We start from the raw sequence: 16,776 nt of genomic DNA, 5'->3' as shown, positions 1-16,776 counted from the left end.
GCATCCCAAAGCCGAAGCACAAGTTTAACTCCTTCATAAGGAATATTAATATCTCAGCTAGTAATGTTTAAACCAAAACTAGAAAAACCTGTACATTGCTCTAAGCTATTTTGAATCCTTCCACCATTGTTAGTTCAAGCAATCTATTGCTAGCACCCATTCAGTTAGTCTCCCATTAGTAACATGTCCATCACCAATAGATTTGTTGGGCACGTACCACATTTGCGACATGTTTTTCAACTCTACAGAATTCTGCATTGCAATTTGTGGCGTCCACGGCGCTTCTTTCCCATTTTGCCTGAGATTTTGGTAAACAAAAAAGTAAATAAGAAGTAAATTATTCATCTAAATAATAATAAATAACTCAATAAAATAACAAAGACTCGAATAATTAATAAACAATTTTATACGCATGTGTTTTTTTTAAACTTTGAATTATTTTATATATACTGTGGGTTTGAGGTGTTAAAACTACAACAAAGTGAAAATTTTTCACGTCAGAGCTAGATGCGCTGTTTATAAAATGCTACAGCTCTGATGGTGTCATGTCTTTGGTTGTATTTATGCACACAATCTTAAACACTTCAACTGCGCGTTCTAGGCTTGTCGGTTTTTACTGTAAGTCGACCGTAGCGCCATCTAACCGTGGTGTTGTGGTGCTTGCATCGTCGTTGCGTTTTGGTCGTGTCTGCCGCCACAGTGGAAAACAAAATATTGAAGAGACTTACTGGTGAACTCATCCTGATCTTCCAACTCGGCCTCGGCCGCCAGTTCCTCCGGCGTCTTCTTCTTCCTCATGAGAGGGTTGTCGGGCTCGGCTTGCTGCTGTTCCACCACTTCTTCCTTCTTGGGGATTTTGTACTGTGGATTAGAAGGGAACTATGTAAGTAGAATGCTATCTTTTTCCAAAAGATATTCGTAAAAGTCGCCTTGGATTTGGAAAGGCGATTGGAATAAAATTAATCGTCAATATTAGCAATAACACACTTGTAAAAATAATAACCAGTGTACTTCTTTCGACTTGTTTGCAATGAGCGAGTGTAACACGATAAACTGACAATTAATCTCAATTAGAAAGATGTCGCAAAGAAAACATTTTTTTTGTAACAAGAATAACTATTCTTGTAACGTAACTACGTAGTAACAACGATTTAAAAATATATATTCTGTCCTCAAACAACGACTTGAAGAAAATACAGTTTCATATGAAGCAAAACAAATTTCGGGTTATTAATATATATAATATGAGTAAATCCAATCCATTTGTGGCGAGACTGAATCGAACTGCGTCCTATGGGAAATTACGCGTAACCACTGCGCTCTGTGGTACAGTCGACAAAATAAATAATATGCAAGCTCTCCTTTATTATATACCGCATAGAGAGGGCTATGCAGTGTATGTAAATATGTTGCTGACTGTACGTATCTTACTTTGTTAGTGACTTTGAGTTGCAACGCTTTGCTGGGATACATTAGGATGGGAATAAATGTTATTACCATACAAATAATATAAATATAGTGAATGAGACGGATATAGGGGAAACACAGTCATATGTTACAACTGAAAGGAAATGTATTTATTTATTTATAAAGTTTAATAAATAAATAAATACATTTACCAAAATTGGTACAATGGGCAGACTTAACGCTAAAAGCTCTACCAGTCAACCTTCGGGAAAAACAGAAAGACTTAAAGCGATAATAATAGCTACATGAATAAAATACAAAGTGTACCTACATACAATTTAATACATACATAAATATATACTACATAGATACATACAACTATTATAAATAAGTAAAAGAAAGACGTCTAATTCTGCTTTAATATAGAATCAGAGAAGTGATTGTGAACAAATGATCTTTTTCTGCTTGGATGTTTATCTATATATGTATTTGTTATAAAATATAGTATCCCATAACACAAGTCTCGAACTAACTTTGGGGCTAGCTCAATCTGTGTGATTTGTCCTAATATATTTATTTATTTATTTCTCTTGAAACTTTAAAAAACACAAATACAAAAATGTCGTTTTATAAATAAAAATAATCTTCCAACGCGCCACAGGGAGGCAACGTCTTGAAGGAGAATCTGTTAGAGATATGTCTAATATCATCAGGCAAGGCGTTCCAGACTCGACTAGCTTGAAGAGTGAACGATCTGGACATAAATTCGGAGTGGAACAGAGGTATAATATGTGTACAAAAATGTTCCGATGAAGTGTTTTTTTTTGCTTCTGACTACAAATAAAAAAAGCAGGACAGAGCTGTCCCGCGCGGGATAGTAAATTATGGAGTCAAAAACGGGACGTCCCGCCAAAATTGGGACGTTTGGCAACGCTGCCCGGGGGCCACTCTAGTAAAGTTTTCAAGAATGAAACATAAATGTTGAAACTGCTTTTTTCTATATCAAAGACCCCTTCTCACAGTTTAATTGGAAAGAATTTCCGAGGAAAGCAATCCTCTTTGCGTAATCCCCTATCGCGGCCATATTTTAATTTTACTGGAATTGCAAAGGCGTAGCTATCCATCTGCCCTGATACAAAATATGTCAGGGGCTCAACATTAACTAAACGATGATTATTTTAGCATTAATTCCGCCTATTGTACTATTACAACTTGTGTTTTTGGGCAATATTCCTTATATCCGGTCTAACAGTAAAGCAAAAACTAAACATTTTCTCACAGACGGCGTGCTAGCAACTCATAAGCCAATAATCAGGTTATGCAATCAAATGTAGCCTGTCTCACGACTTTCGGCTCAGGTTTCAAGGGCTCTCAAAACTTTGTAGCCCCTAAGTATTGCGCCATCTCCCTCCGATAGCTACGCCACAGTAGGATTGTCTCCTTCGGGAGCTCATTAAATGCTCACAAACCAAGGATGCTGGACAGATGGTTCATATTTAATTTTAAACTGACTGACGGGAAAAAGGTCAAATTCTCCACTGAATAAAGTAAATATAAAAAAAAATATGTCATTTTTGACACAAGCTTTCGTTGTCGTCAGAGAGATTAATTAGAAACACCAGAAAAACTTATGAAAAGTTATGTTTCAAAATACAGTATAATAGTATATATTTATTAGTAAATATATCTAAATTAAGACGTAAAAAAAGAACAAAAAGAAATTAACATTATTTTTGCAATGATTTTCGTCCACGTCGAAATACGTTGCGTTTTCCGTCACTCAGTCCCCAGTTCCTGTCCACCCCGCAGCAGGGAGACGTGTCTCCGCAATATAATTCCATCCACTTATCCCTCGGGACTTCATTACCCTCCTCGGGATTACTGAGCTTGCTTTAATAATTTATATTTTAAATTGATTCGTGTCTTCATTTTGTTCAATATTAATCCTCATTTTTCAGATTACCTAATATTAAAGTGTGTCTGTTTGTCATAGACATAGATATTCTACTAACATTGTAAACACGAGAGTCGGTATGTTTGTTACAACTACATGATCAAACGGCTGGACCAATTATTATGAAATTTGGTATAGAGGTAGCTGATACCTTGGATTAACACATAGGGTTTTTATTCCAAAAGTATGCGGTTCCAGTAGGATTTCGTCAAACAGTCTAAAATCGTCAATGGCGTTTTATAAAGAAGATTTATCGTATACTTCTAATAAGTTTGTCCCTCTTTCACGTCAATTTTTTCTGGTGATAGGTAGTTGTGGAGAGTGACATTAGAAGCTCTGGGCAATGACTAGAGTTTATTACGCCTTCGTTACATTACGTCAGTGCTAATCAAATTTAAATATATTTAACATCATAGATATTTTTCTTTTGTCTATGTTTAACATCACATTCTCTTGAAAATATCAGTGACGCCTCTTTTACAGTAAGAGAAGCGTAATATTATTTTTGAAGCGAAAACTTCTTTAGGGGCGTTGTGCACTTTTTATGATGGGTAAAAAATGTTAAACTCGCGCACAACGTTAATATTCAAGTTGTCACTCCTGCCGGCACTCTCGGAGTGCAACCATATTTTTATAAATCATCATATGTATACTAGATTACCCAGAACCAGAAATTATTATAAAACTACTATTTTAATTAGGACTAGTGAAAAATATACATGTTTTCAACAACGGGAGTTAATTTTAGTTGGACCGATAACAAATTAATGTTTACAACAAATAACAATAATCTTCTTTCTTCTGTTTCCTCTTCTTCACCAGTTGAATAAGCCTCAAAGAAGTCAACCTGACTCGATTAGGGAGTCGTGTGAAAACGGACTCCCTACTAGAGTCAATTTCACATCCATGAGCTTAAGCTTCTTTCTTCCATCGTCGTGTTCATTCTTCTTTTAATGTAATATTTAATTGTTACGATAGCGCCATCTAGTGATAGATAGCCAAACTATAACAAGATGGCTTGCTTACTTCAAATTGATTGTATAACTTAAGTTTAACATAATATAGTTAGATGGCGCTGGCGACTTAACATTTAGATATATACTTTGAAAATGTTATAAACTTAAGCATTTTTTTCACTGGCTTCCAACCAATAAACGTTGTTAACGACTTTATTAAATCTCTTTCATTTGGGAACCTAATTTACAAAAGCCTTAAACACATACGTTGCATATTACGTTAATACATAGCTTTATGAACAAACCAACAAAAACTATAGATTTTTTTTAATCGCGATGATAAATTCGAGACTTGACGTTCCGATCACCGCCTCAAACAACACGATGTTTGTAACTAAATCTAGAATTTAAACGTCTTCCAATTTGAATACAAGCTGTAATAACAAGTAATTTGTATAATTCTGTAACGTACTGCCTTAGTTTCAGAGAAACTGCTATAATTAAAACCATTAAACATACCCTTTCTAGAGTTAGCGATGAATATGTATTATACATAATAAAATAGGGTTTGTTATGCTAAAGTCAGTGCAGATGGCGGTAAGCACATGAGGAAAATCTTAGTTGGGATCCAGCCCTAGCTCCTTAGTGCTTTGTTGCGTCGACGCTGAATGTCGTCGTTCAACTTGTATGTTTTACTGTATATTGTTATGAAGCTTCGTTAAAAGTAATTAAACTGAATAGACGACGGCAATCGTATTTTTAGGTCATGTAAAACTGGTAATTTACATACTGCATGTAACCATGAAAATAATCGATGAAAATTCAATAAATTATATAATTTATTACAGTTTTAATTTATAATTTATAAATTATATAATTTATTACAGTATTAGCCGAGCAATGCCGGGACGGACCGCAAGTAATTTATAAAAAAACGGCGACATTACTTCGCATCTCCTGTAATTTTATTCGGGATTCTGAGAAATATCGACATTTTAAAGTAATCGCGAGTGCAAGACGTAACGTTGGCAGACACAGCAGCGGGTCAATGCCCTCGCTATCAGCCAGTTTGCAGTAAACGGATCACAAACTCATCAACGCGAAATTGAAGTCCCTATAGATATTTATTTACCGCCATCTTGTTATAAATTCCACGGTTGAGTCCCAGAAGCGTTCGATTAGTTAATGACAAAGACATTTTGTTAAAATTTATCCAGAAATTAGACCTTCACAGGCACATTTTCACATCAGATATTATATGATTACTAACAGCTAGTCCCGGCTTCGTCGGTATCTTACCTTCCTCAGGAAGATATATGTAAGGATAAGAATAAATAAATAAATAGATAAACATCCAAGACCCATGTCAATCTGAAAAAGATCATTTTTAATTTTGACTTCCAGTGTAGCCACAGAGGTATTCAAAATTATAACGTTACGCGTTATGCACCTATGTTCAACAGTAAATCATTTAAGATAAGTTAGATAACGTTGGTATATCGACACAATAATTATTGGCTGCAGTCTCTCAATCTGCAGCTAATCGGGTTACAATCCCATCGGCCGGGAATTGACAAGATGAGCTCGGCTTAGCTGTAATGACCAGCCGGAGCGGTCACTTCGTAAACTTGTATGTACTGTTACAGCAATGACTTTGCTATGATTTTTGGATAACATAATACGGTTTATATAACAATTCTCTAGTTGCTAGAAAGCTAGAATAGTTATAGAAAAAAACTTGAATAATCTGAAACGTGAAAATCTGAAGGATATTTATGTAAAAGGAAATCTAAGGGAACGAATAGCAACCTAATCTTATCTCATATCCACCAACAATCCAAACTTGGCCTTCTGAGTTTCGAAGCACTAGTGATACAGACATGATACTGTACTGCACATCCTACTAATAATATAAACGCGAGAGTTTGTGAGGAGGAATATTAATTAGCAAATAAATGAATATGAATATAATCTGGAATAACACGGGCTAATTTTTATCTCGAAATAGTAATATATGAAAGTGTGAAACTAAATCTATACTATAATTATAAAGAGGTCAGCGTTTGTGAGTTTATATTAGTATGTTTTAGGCGGGTAATCATCGAGAATACCGAACCGATTTCAAAAATTACTTCATCATTAGAAACGTACATTATCCCAGATTGCTATAGGCTATATTTTATCTCAAAATTCCCACGGGAGCGAAGCCATGATGCGCAACTTGTAGAACACGATATATTTAGCGTAAAAAATAGTAATTCTCGCAATCTACGCTACCACTGGAACTCTCCTATAAATCACGGTTGCGGCTCGCTCGAGTGTGAAATGCGAAAATGTACTTGAGCAAAAAGGTGGAAAATCATAAGAGGTACCGCGTGTGGGGCTCGTGTCGATCGGTACCGTCAGCAGCAACATGGCTGCTGCTAATTTATAACAAAACTAAATATTATTGTTTTAATTTTTCGTTTGAATGTTAACAACTACTACGTGCTTTTTATTATGTTTTTCTGATGATCTGAGTTTTTTTTGCCTTCTGTATTTGTTATTTTTGACACGCGTTCTAAATATATTTTCAAACATTCATCCGTATACCCAGCTTTATTTAAAAATACCCTTTACGGAACAAGTTTGAAAGGAATTTAAGTAATAAAACTATGAAATGGCTTGCGAGAAGTGGCGTAAACAGCGAAACTCAGAAGTTACGGATTGTAAATAAGTTTATGGTCCATCGTGCTACAGATATCATAAATTTATGAGACACAATTTTATAGCCATTTCTTTTTGGAAAATCATAAGTATTGTATTGGTTATGTACTTCTGCGACAACTGTACGTACGTACACATAATTTCGATGAAACTTTTACGGTCGACTAGCTATTGCCCGCACCTCCGTTCGCGGTAGCCTATGTTTGAGCCCGGATCATTACCTACATATATACCAAATTTCATCAAAATCAGTCCAGCAGTTTCGTTGTGAAAGCGCGTGACAGACAGATTTTCGCATTTATGGTATTAGTATGAATTTGGTGGAAAAAAGTACAAATTGACTTTGCAGAGAAAATAAGCATTTATTATCAGTAATATAAAGAAAAATATACGCTTTTTTACGTGAAAATTTGCCTGATGTCTTCAAGTTATAATTGAAAATTGCGTTGTGCTAAAATGTCAATAAGCAATTAATATAACAGTTTTGCTGACGCTACTCGGAGCGTCGCGCGGGCGCCTAATGGATCGGAAATATTGCTCGTCGCGTCGTCGGTGCCTGTTTTGTTAACCATACTGTAATCTCTAGTGTTGTCGTTTATCAACTATCGAAAGTCTAGCAATAGGGAGAATATATGACGACCTCGGTGGCGCAGTGGTAAAGTTCTTGCCACTGAACCGAAAGTTCCCGGGTTCGATCCCCGGTCGGGTCATGATAGAAAATGATCTTTTCTGATTGGCCCGGGTCTTGGATGTTTATCTATATATGTGTTTGTTATAAAATATAGCATCGTTTAGTTAGTATCCCATAACACAAGTCTCGAACTTACTTTGGGGCTAGCTCAATCTGTGCGATTTGTCCTAATATATTAATTTATTAATTAATTTATTTATATTTTTGAATATATATTAATATTTTTGTATATACTATGACGTTAAGATATTTCAGCACTTATAGATTATTTTGAACTGGTAATAGTAAATTATGACATTTTCCAAATTAGTTAATATTAAATCACTATGAAATTTTATGAGTTATTGTTTATTCAACTCTCCAACTATCTCCACACTCTATCGTGAAACAAACAGACACACTTTCACATATAATATCAAGTAGTTCTTATTGAAACTACGAGTTGTAAGAAAAACAAGACATTATTTTAAATCATATATTCACAGATATTGATAAAATTTTGACTAACTTATTATTATGGAAACAATTGCAAATCATCAATTAATAAAACAAATAAATTTGATTTTACCATCGACACGCAAAGATAAATGTAATAAAATTTAATTTTGAGATATTTGACGTCAACTATCGATATTGAAATCATCGATAGTCTTCCGTCACTAGTGATCCCGTTCATTTTTTTATGGTTAACACAATGCACTTTGTGTATGGAAATATTGATGTTAGGAAATTGTTTGTTTCTATGATGTTAGTGTTTTGAATTTATTAAAAATAATTGTTTTTATTACAAGCTTTTATCTAGTTTGTTTCACCTGTCCCGTCTGTTGTCTGTAATTAAATCTTGCAAGTTAGATTTTTCTTACTTCCAGTTGTCCTACAGAGTTGAAATTTCCCACGTCGCTTCAGTTACCATGACAGTGCATTATTATGATAAGCATGACCTTGTTAGGTGGTAGGGTAATCTCAGGTAGGGTTGGGGTAGGAACAAGCAAAGGCAGACAAGTTTTTTACAAAAATCTCTTTGACGACAAAGACATTTTTGTAAAAAACTTGTATAATATGAATGAATGAATGATTTGAATGAATGAATGATTTGAATGACTGAATGATTGTGTAATAAACACGAGTGTGAAAAAGAAGCGGTGAAGTTTGTTGCGCCGCTTCTTCTTCACACTCGTGTCACATTAATAAATGTGGGTCCATGAAATAGGTAGGGTTGTACGGAGTACTAGTTCCATGTGTGAGTCACATCAGAGTTTAGTGCCGAAGTGTAGAAATGTCAATGCTGCCATCAAAAACATGTTGTAAAAAACCCAAGTCTCGCAGCTCAGTTTTTCTACCGTAAAAAATTGTGAGATCCATGTTACAAGTGGATTAATTTATTTAGCGCTTTGTTGGTGAGATAGGACGGCGTTTAAGGTGTCGTGGATATGACTACCGCTCCGGATGGTGCTTGGTTCAAAGGCTATCAGTTGCTATCCAACGAGGAAACGCAGCTAGCGTTATGGGTACTTTTGAACCGGGTACAATTCGGGGTGGCATTTTTGATTCGACTTTGCAATTATTTATGTTTTATTTTGTTTTACTATTTGTATTTTTAATAAATGAATCTTTTCTTCATTTATTTAGAGGGACTAACTACTTATGGGACCTTCTGTCTCAAGTTATTACGCAAGTTATTATCATATCAATATTAAAAATATTTTAGGTTTTAAATAAATAGATCGACTTGGCCATCGCATGAAAACACAATCTATCTTATTATATTATAATTAACAATTTAACTATCAGATAACGTTATACATATCAGTGAGAATGAAAATATTCGTGACAATTGGTAATCGGTTGCGTGACCGCGTGATTGTCACTACTCGACGCTCACCATTTTTTAAACTAAGGGCTTAAAAAATGGTGAGCGTCGTAAAACTCAGGGCTTACCATTTTTTAAATATAAATTTATACAAAATATAAACTAATAACAAACAAACTTACTTTCGCCTTTATTAGTTTGCAATACATAAACTCAGTACTGAATCGATTTAGATGAAATTTGACACAGATATAGACGAAACATTCAGAAGTAACATAGGCTACTTTTTATTACGGGTTTAAAAAATAGACAAAATCTTTTATAATCGTGCACTGTCAATCTTAAACAATTTAGCAAAACAGGAAAAACGTAAAAAATTCTTCAAGGCATGGAGTGCTTGCGCAGACTAATGTGTGTTTGTCTGTTTGCTCGGGACGAGAACTTGTTAGGAAGCTGTATTTGTTGAGATTAGAGTACAAATTGATTCTTACGCTTCGTCCCCTCTATTGAATATAAGACCTTTTCTTTTTAAATGAGGAATATTTTTATTAATAGTTCTTTGTGATACTGGTTATTTCATATGACGTGATTTTTGCGCGATTCGAAACCGAGGGTGATGATAAAGCCGAGTAAATAATTTAAAATGTACGCAATTGTCATACGGCGTCCAAGTCGATAAAACTATTGTTGTAACGTAAAAAAAAACACGTAAAAAATAATAATTGACGTTGTATGAATATGTGTGTTGAATCTTTTTCTCATTGTTGGTATCGTGTTTGTAGTTTTTTTAGGGATAAAGAAGTTGTAGAACTTCAGTTTCAATCATCACTTTAGAGTGTGTTACGGGTCGTAGCTTTGCTAAACAATTGCTACGATAATATTATATCAGCTTTTTATGTAATATATAATAGAATATAGATAGAATTGTTAGATATATTTTCGTAACTAGATTTAGCGCCGTGGTTATGTATGTAATAGACGCGCCGGTACGACTAGTCTAGTCTATTGCCAATAGTAAAAGTAACGTTTGTCTGTTGTTTTTTTTTTCTTTCTAATCTAAGCTGTTTAAAAGATTTCAATTTACAAAATAAGAATCTGTAATTGGCATTAAGTTAACCCTGTAAGATTAGATGTAATTTTTGTTCAAGTGTTGTTGTTGTAGTAGTTGATTCTATGATAAAAAAAATATATATTCAAACCCATATTTAAGGCGATTGCTGGCACACTAGCGTGAAAATTAATAGAAATATTTTAACAGATTCTGTCACAATCGATAATGAATTTTATCACAAAGTATTATAGTTAGCTGAAATGTAACAAGTTTTGAACAATTAAACCCATATTTAAAGACGGTTGAAACATCAAACAAGCTAACAGAAGGCCCCTTGTTCGTCCAATCAAGGTCTTAATATGATTTGTAAATCTATAGCGCACTCGAGACAAGTTCGTGATCTTATTATGTCATTTCCGTTTCCGTGGGGCGCGGCGTCTGTTGCGGCGATGAGATGGCGACTAGCTTTTGTAACTTGGAGTTTGCTTTTTGTGGCGTGTGGTCCCGCCCTAGAATAGGACCACTCCAAATCGTCCAGTGGATGTCGTGCGAGGCGATTAAATAGTGCCAATACAACCACTCTAAATTCTTCCGCGCGTATCGACCGATTAATGGACCCCTTGACATATGTTGGCACCAATAGCATCCCCAAAGAGGGTTGGCACAGAAAGCCAAGTCTAGTCTTTAAAATTAATGGTTGATTTTTACGTGAACCCTGAGCTTCGGAGCGTCCGAATGTAACCACGAACACACGAGGATGAGAAAGAGGCAGATATAATTTGTGTATATTTCTAAATGCCTTCCAAAAACACTTGTATATTCTACAATATTTTGAAAAGAACAATGATCGCGTTATCCCGCTGCAAGCGGCGCTCCGCCTCGCGACAATTAAAACTTTTAACGTCAACTTGGGAGCGTGTCATAACTCGCGTCATTACGACGAGACGGGAGGGGGGCTAGGGGGGAGGGAGATGGGGGGTATGTTATATGGAGTTCTTTGATCGTAACAATTATTCATCATTTACATAAGTCAATATCACTGAGAGTAAAAAGGGCATAACATATAATGACATTAAAACTATAAAAAATGATATCTTTGTATTTCTGCAATTTCCTCGTATGGTTTTTAGGTTCATTGAATTTATATAAAAAAAATATAAATAAAATATTTATCTTTGCTGTCAAAATATGATAATGTGACTGTGAAGAAAAAATGTTCTGTTACATAAAGTGTGACAGTGCGTCCGCGCCCTTAATGAATAGGTATGAAATCATCATCGACTTCTGAAACTTCGTGACGAGCACTGTCAAGCCATAAGGTCGATATCGTTCTCATCTAAATATTCTTTTTAAACCCCGACCCAATGCGGGAGGGGAGTTATAAGTTTAACGAGTCTATGTATCTGTATGTCTTTTTGAACCAGTTTTTTTATTTGAAAAAGAACTTGATCGAGAGTTAGCAATTTTTGAAAAAGGTGCGTGCAGCTGTTTTCTAGCAGATGTTCTAGAAGAAAGCAACTTCGGAGTCAAGGGTTTTTTTATTTTTTTTTTTAATTGGTTTTTATTCCATCAAGTGTGTTATTACTAAAACTGGTGTTATATTCTAACTATGCGCTATAACCAGACATTATACCCCAATCAAATCAAATAGGTACCTACACCAAAACAAAGTTTCTATTTCACCGTACAACTTTATTGACCAGCGGTTATTGCATTAGCGGAAATTCTCGGTTCCTTTGACGGCCATTTTGGAAGCAAATTTTATTAGCCTCATGGTGAAGCAGTAATAGTGAGGGTGTTCTAAAGTGTCGCCAATTTAACTCGTCCATTTTACTTGCATTTCTATATTAATAGTCCTTAATGTAATTCTTCAGTCTCTTATAGGATAGCTGCACTTTTAACTTTAAAAGAACTGATGGAGAAAATTTAAGGTAAGTTTAACATAACATCGTAAAATATCGCAGTTTTATTTATACTACTTGAGCTGTTTGTAACTTTGTAGAAGAAATACTTAGTAGGTAATTACGAATATCGATATTTTTAATCAATTAATTTAGCAGAAAAGGGCTATTTTTATTACAGTCCATGGTCACAAATAATTGATTTTTACGTATTATTGAGAAAATTATTTTAATTTATTATGCTCACAATGTTTTTTTTTCGTTCACATCTAAAGCACCCTGCTACATAGCAACATTTTTCTCCAAAACCACTAAATTACAGATCATAAAAGCACCCTTACAATGTTTGTTCACAAGATTGGGGGAGCATTCTGATTATTGGTCCACGCAAACATCACTGCGTATGTTGGCCATTGAATTAATACTCGGAAACGACGATGATATTATTTCAAAACTATTCTGTGGCCACTCCGAAAGAAAAAAGCTATTTTTAATTGTAATGTCAAGAAATAATCGTATTCGTGTATGTCGGAATTGAAAAAGAGAGTATGTGGACGCAGTGACGTGCTACGTGTATGTTTTATGGTAGCCCCTCTGAATAGACCTATGCCTTTCAGAGGGGTATGTATAGCGTGTCTATACACGCTTCATATTCCGAAATTCTCTCGAGTATAGAATCTATCGTATCCTAATATATATGTATATCAAGCCTGGACATTTTTTTCCCTTTTGCTTCGAATTTACGACAACAAATCACCATAAAACCTGAATCCATAACAACTACAAGACACTTTTATTCCGCATCTATTTTTACAAGTTAAAACTCGTCTCTGAGGCTTTCACGTATTGCAACATGAGGTCTATTGTAATGGGAATAAAGTTCAAAATGCTTTAGCGGTTGAGAGGTCCCTTGGAGGTCGCAAAGTGCTGTCCTCTGGTGGAAATTGAGGGTAATTTGCGAGGCACGAGAGTGAAGGCGCCATTATGTTGTTTGTTAACTTCACTCGATGTTGGAGACAAAAATGGGGTAATTATTTTAGCACATACTTAACATTTTTTCACATCTGTGTGATTTGTCCTTTGTGATATGTGATACATACTTAACATTTTATGGAAGAAAAAAATTTTCGTTTTTTTTTACATCTTGTATTGTTGTTGTAGTGTACAATCAATGTCTTTTTAGAGTTCTATACTAAAAGGACGGAAAAAACGGAGCCCTATCACCAAGACGTAGCCGATTGTCTGTCTGTCATCAGGCTGTATCTCGTAAACCGTAATAGTTAGACAGTTGACGTTTTCACAGATGATGTATTTCTGTTGCCGCTATAACAACAAATATAAATAAACAGAATATAATAAATATTAAAATACAACAAACGCGATTTTTTATAGATAATTATAGTAGTTTCCTCTCGATCTTAAAACTACGAATCCAATGATTCGTTCACACTTGAATCATAGGAGTTTGTATGTCAATTTATACAAACTCCTGTGACACGAATAGGATTCGAACCGAGGACCCTTTGATTCACAAGCTTGACCTATCACTGTCTCCCATTAAATAATGAAAAAGCTCTTAGGTTAAACACTAAACAAATATATAAGAGAATGAATAACAATCCACATATCAAGTTACATGTACTCTATGCAATGGTAATAGAAGCGAAATTGCAATGTATTTACATAGGTACATGTGCAGTCGACTGTACAAAGCAATTCAATTTGACAAACGGCGGTTATCGTGCAAATATCTGCATAAATTGCAATTGTGTTTATGTCCGCGCCGATTTATGGCTTAGTTGGTTAATATACAGTAGTAATTTGTTTGGTAGGTACCTAACTACTTGTAACCATAGCTAGTTCTAGGTATATAATGTATCATTTAATGCATATATGTAAATATCTCTTAAACAAGGCGCCTCTGACGCGCGCGCTACGCACTCTCAATCAAATATCTGAGGTAGTTGACATTTACGGGTGTTCTCTGGGTGAATTCACAAAGGTGGCATTACACGTAATTTGTTATTAATTAAGTTCTTATTTAAAGTGTCTATTGTATTGCATTAGATGTAAATCTGTATATAATGTAAATCTAAATAAATTATTAGCCTAAGTTAAGAATCTGTTACATTCATTTCTACCTTAGTTTTCGTGCGCGCCACCTCAAAGGTGCCAGCTGAAAATCAGCTGTTACTCTTCTGGGTAACATATAGCTGAAACTTTTTATTACTTTATGGCACAGTGCGATTGTTAGTTTTATGTATTTTTAGTTATAATATTTTTCTTTGTCTGTAATTGTGTGAAACATTAAGAAATAAAGTTTTTATTTATATATTTATCATCTATCAGTCAGACCAGTAAAGTTATATGCATACTCATTTGTTCACAATAATTATTATATTTATTTATTAATAATTATATTTATACGTTTCAGATATTCATTCTGTTAGTAACTATTTATTGCGAAGGCATCGAAGTGGCCCGGTTTTGGCAAGAATAAATTTAGTATCTAAAATTGCCATCGACAAGCAAGAAGAAGAAATAACAACTTATATGTATGTTGGATGGCAACATTAGGAAGAGAGAGAGAGATAAGGTTAGAGAGAGATAGAGCTAGAAGTTAAGATGGCGTAAGGTTCAAAAATAGGAAAGACGTGTGAAACGATTTGGACACGAAATGAAATATAAGGTGACTCTAAGCTTTATATTTTTGGATCCCAGTCGCTACATGTAAATGTTAGTAACAATACTATTAAAATAATAGTAAGTAGTAAACAATTTTTCACATTTATCTTTATATATTTGTTATTATTGTCCAACGTGCTCATATACTGATTTTCAAAATGAAATAAATATTAAGAATTCGCAAGCATCCGTTCACGACTTGACGCATGGGCATTGGGAAGATTAACTATGATAGATCTATATCAGCTGTCAAGGTTGTGTCCCTTAGTCGCCTCGACATCCACGAGAGGATATGCAGTGGTCCTATTCTAGAGCAAATGAAAGATCGACTGGACAAAAACACATGATATCTCACAAAACACAAATCCTATAAAATTTTATTATTAATCGAAGATTTTACGTGCCTGTTCCCATAAACTTTCAATTAACGACTATGTTTTTGACCCGTCGTGTGTCGATTATAACGTTAATGACATGAATATGTTAATGGCGGGGGAGCGTGCTTGTTTACATAATAATGAACTAAAACTAATGTTTGTGTTTGCTTTGGGAAATTGGGACATTTTGGAAGTCAAAGTTAAATCTTTATTTGCATAATTTGAGCGCGTATACATAACTACACATACAATTAAACTGTAATTGATTTCGTGTGTTCATCTTTATCCTAGTAATATTATAAATTTGGACTAGATTATTTGTGGCGTCACAGCCAAGGATAAGCATGTATAGAAGTTAACAAGTTAAAAAAAAAAGATTTTATGTAACAATTACACGCGTCTCGTGTAAATTGTTACATAAAATCTTAAAACATATGCATTTAACATGCTTTACCATAGAATGGTGTGCAAATATAGTTGCAGTTGCAGCTAGAAATACATAGGTAAAGAAAAAGAAAAGAAAAAAGAGTCAAGAGTAAAAAGTAGTCATTTACACAACTTATGTCCTGACGCTCTGCAAGTGATCTCGTAAACAATCGCTCGACACCGCAATGCGGGCCTCCTTTGGGCACGATGTTTTGGGGACAAATGGCACAGTTAATCGTACAAGTCTGCTTTGTACATTACTAGCTGTTCAACTAATTTCGTGAACACAACTCATAGTAGTGTTTCCTCATAGCTGAGGGTCGTGGTCATTACGTGGAATGAAACACACGGCAATTTGCCGTTGTCCTCTCAATTTCATACACTGTAATAACCAGGTGTGCTGGTTTCCTCATGTTGTTTTCCATCACCGGTAGCAAGTGGTGGTCTATGAGACTATAATGAATCAGATTGGTATACAAAGTCACGAGTGTGATTCGAACCTGGGACCTTTCGATTCACAGGCGTCTTGACTATTACACCCACCACCACTTCAAAACCGCTACAGAACACTGGCACAATTACATAAGAATGAGCTTATATATCTATAAATTTGTTGTAGTGATAAATACTGGACGAAAATAAGTACATAGATTGTATATAAACCTTTGTTAATTGACGGTCTTGGAGAAAAGGCTGCGGTGAAGTTTGTTGCGCCGTTTCTTCTTCTTCTTCACCCGCGCTTTGGAAGTCGGGAATAGAAAGTAATTTTTTTGACGTCAATTAGTGATGTATATATCATCCTATATTGAATA

General features: G+C 34.8%; 1 protein-coding gene across 4 annotated transcripts in view; it reads right to left on the bottom strand.

Annotated features, from left to right (window-relative positions):
• The window catches only part of cpx (complexin), a 249,353-nt gene that overhangs the window by 6,032 nt on the left and 226,545 nt on the right, over positions 1-16,776 (bottom strand). For 3 of the 4 annotated variants that reach the window (XM_053763823.2, XM_053763824.2, XM_053763826.1), the window contains one exon: positions 729-861. In XM_053763823.2, the coding sequence (XP_053619798.1) occupies positions 729-861 (133 nt within the window). Of the gene's footprint in view, positions 1-217; positions 299-728; positions 862-16,776 lie in introns of all 4 variants that reach the window. The other variant, XM_053763825.2, reaches the window with a different exon arrangement.

Source organism: Plodia interpunctella, chromosome 24, assembly GCF_027563975.2.
Source record: "Plodia interpunctella isolate USDA-ARS_2022_Savannah chromosome 24, ilPloInte3.2, whole genome shotgun sequence".
Classification (NCBI taxonomy): domain Eukaryota; kingdom Metazoa; phylum Arthropoda; class Insecta; order Lepidoptera; family Pyralidae; genus Plodia; species Plodia interpunctella.
Note: the sequence above shows the minus strand (reverse complement) of the source record. Positions and strands in the feature narration are given on the sequence as shown.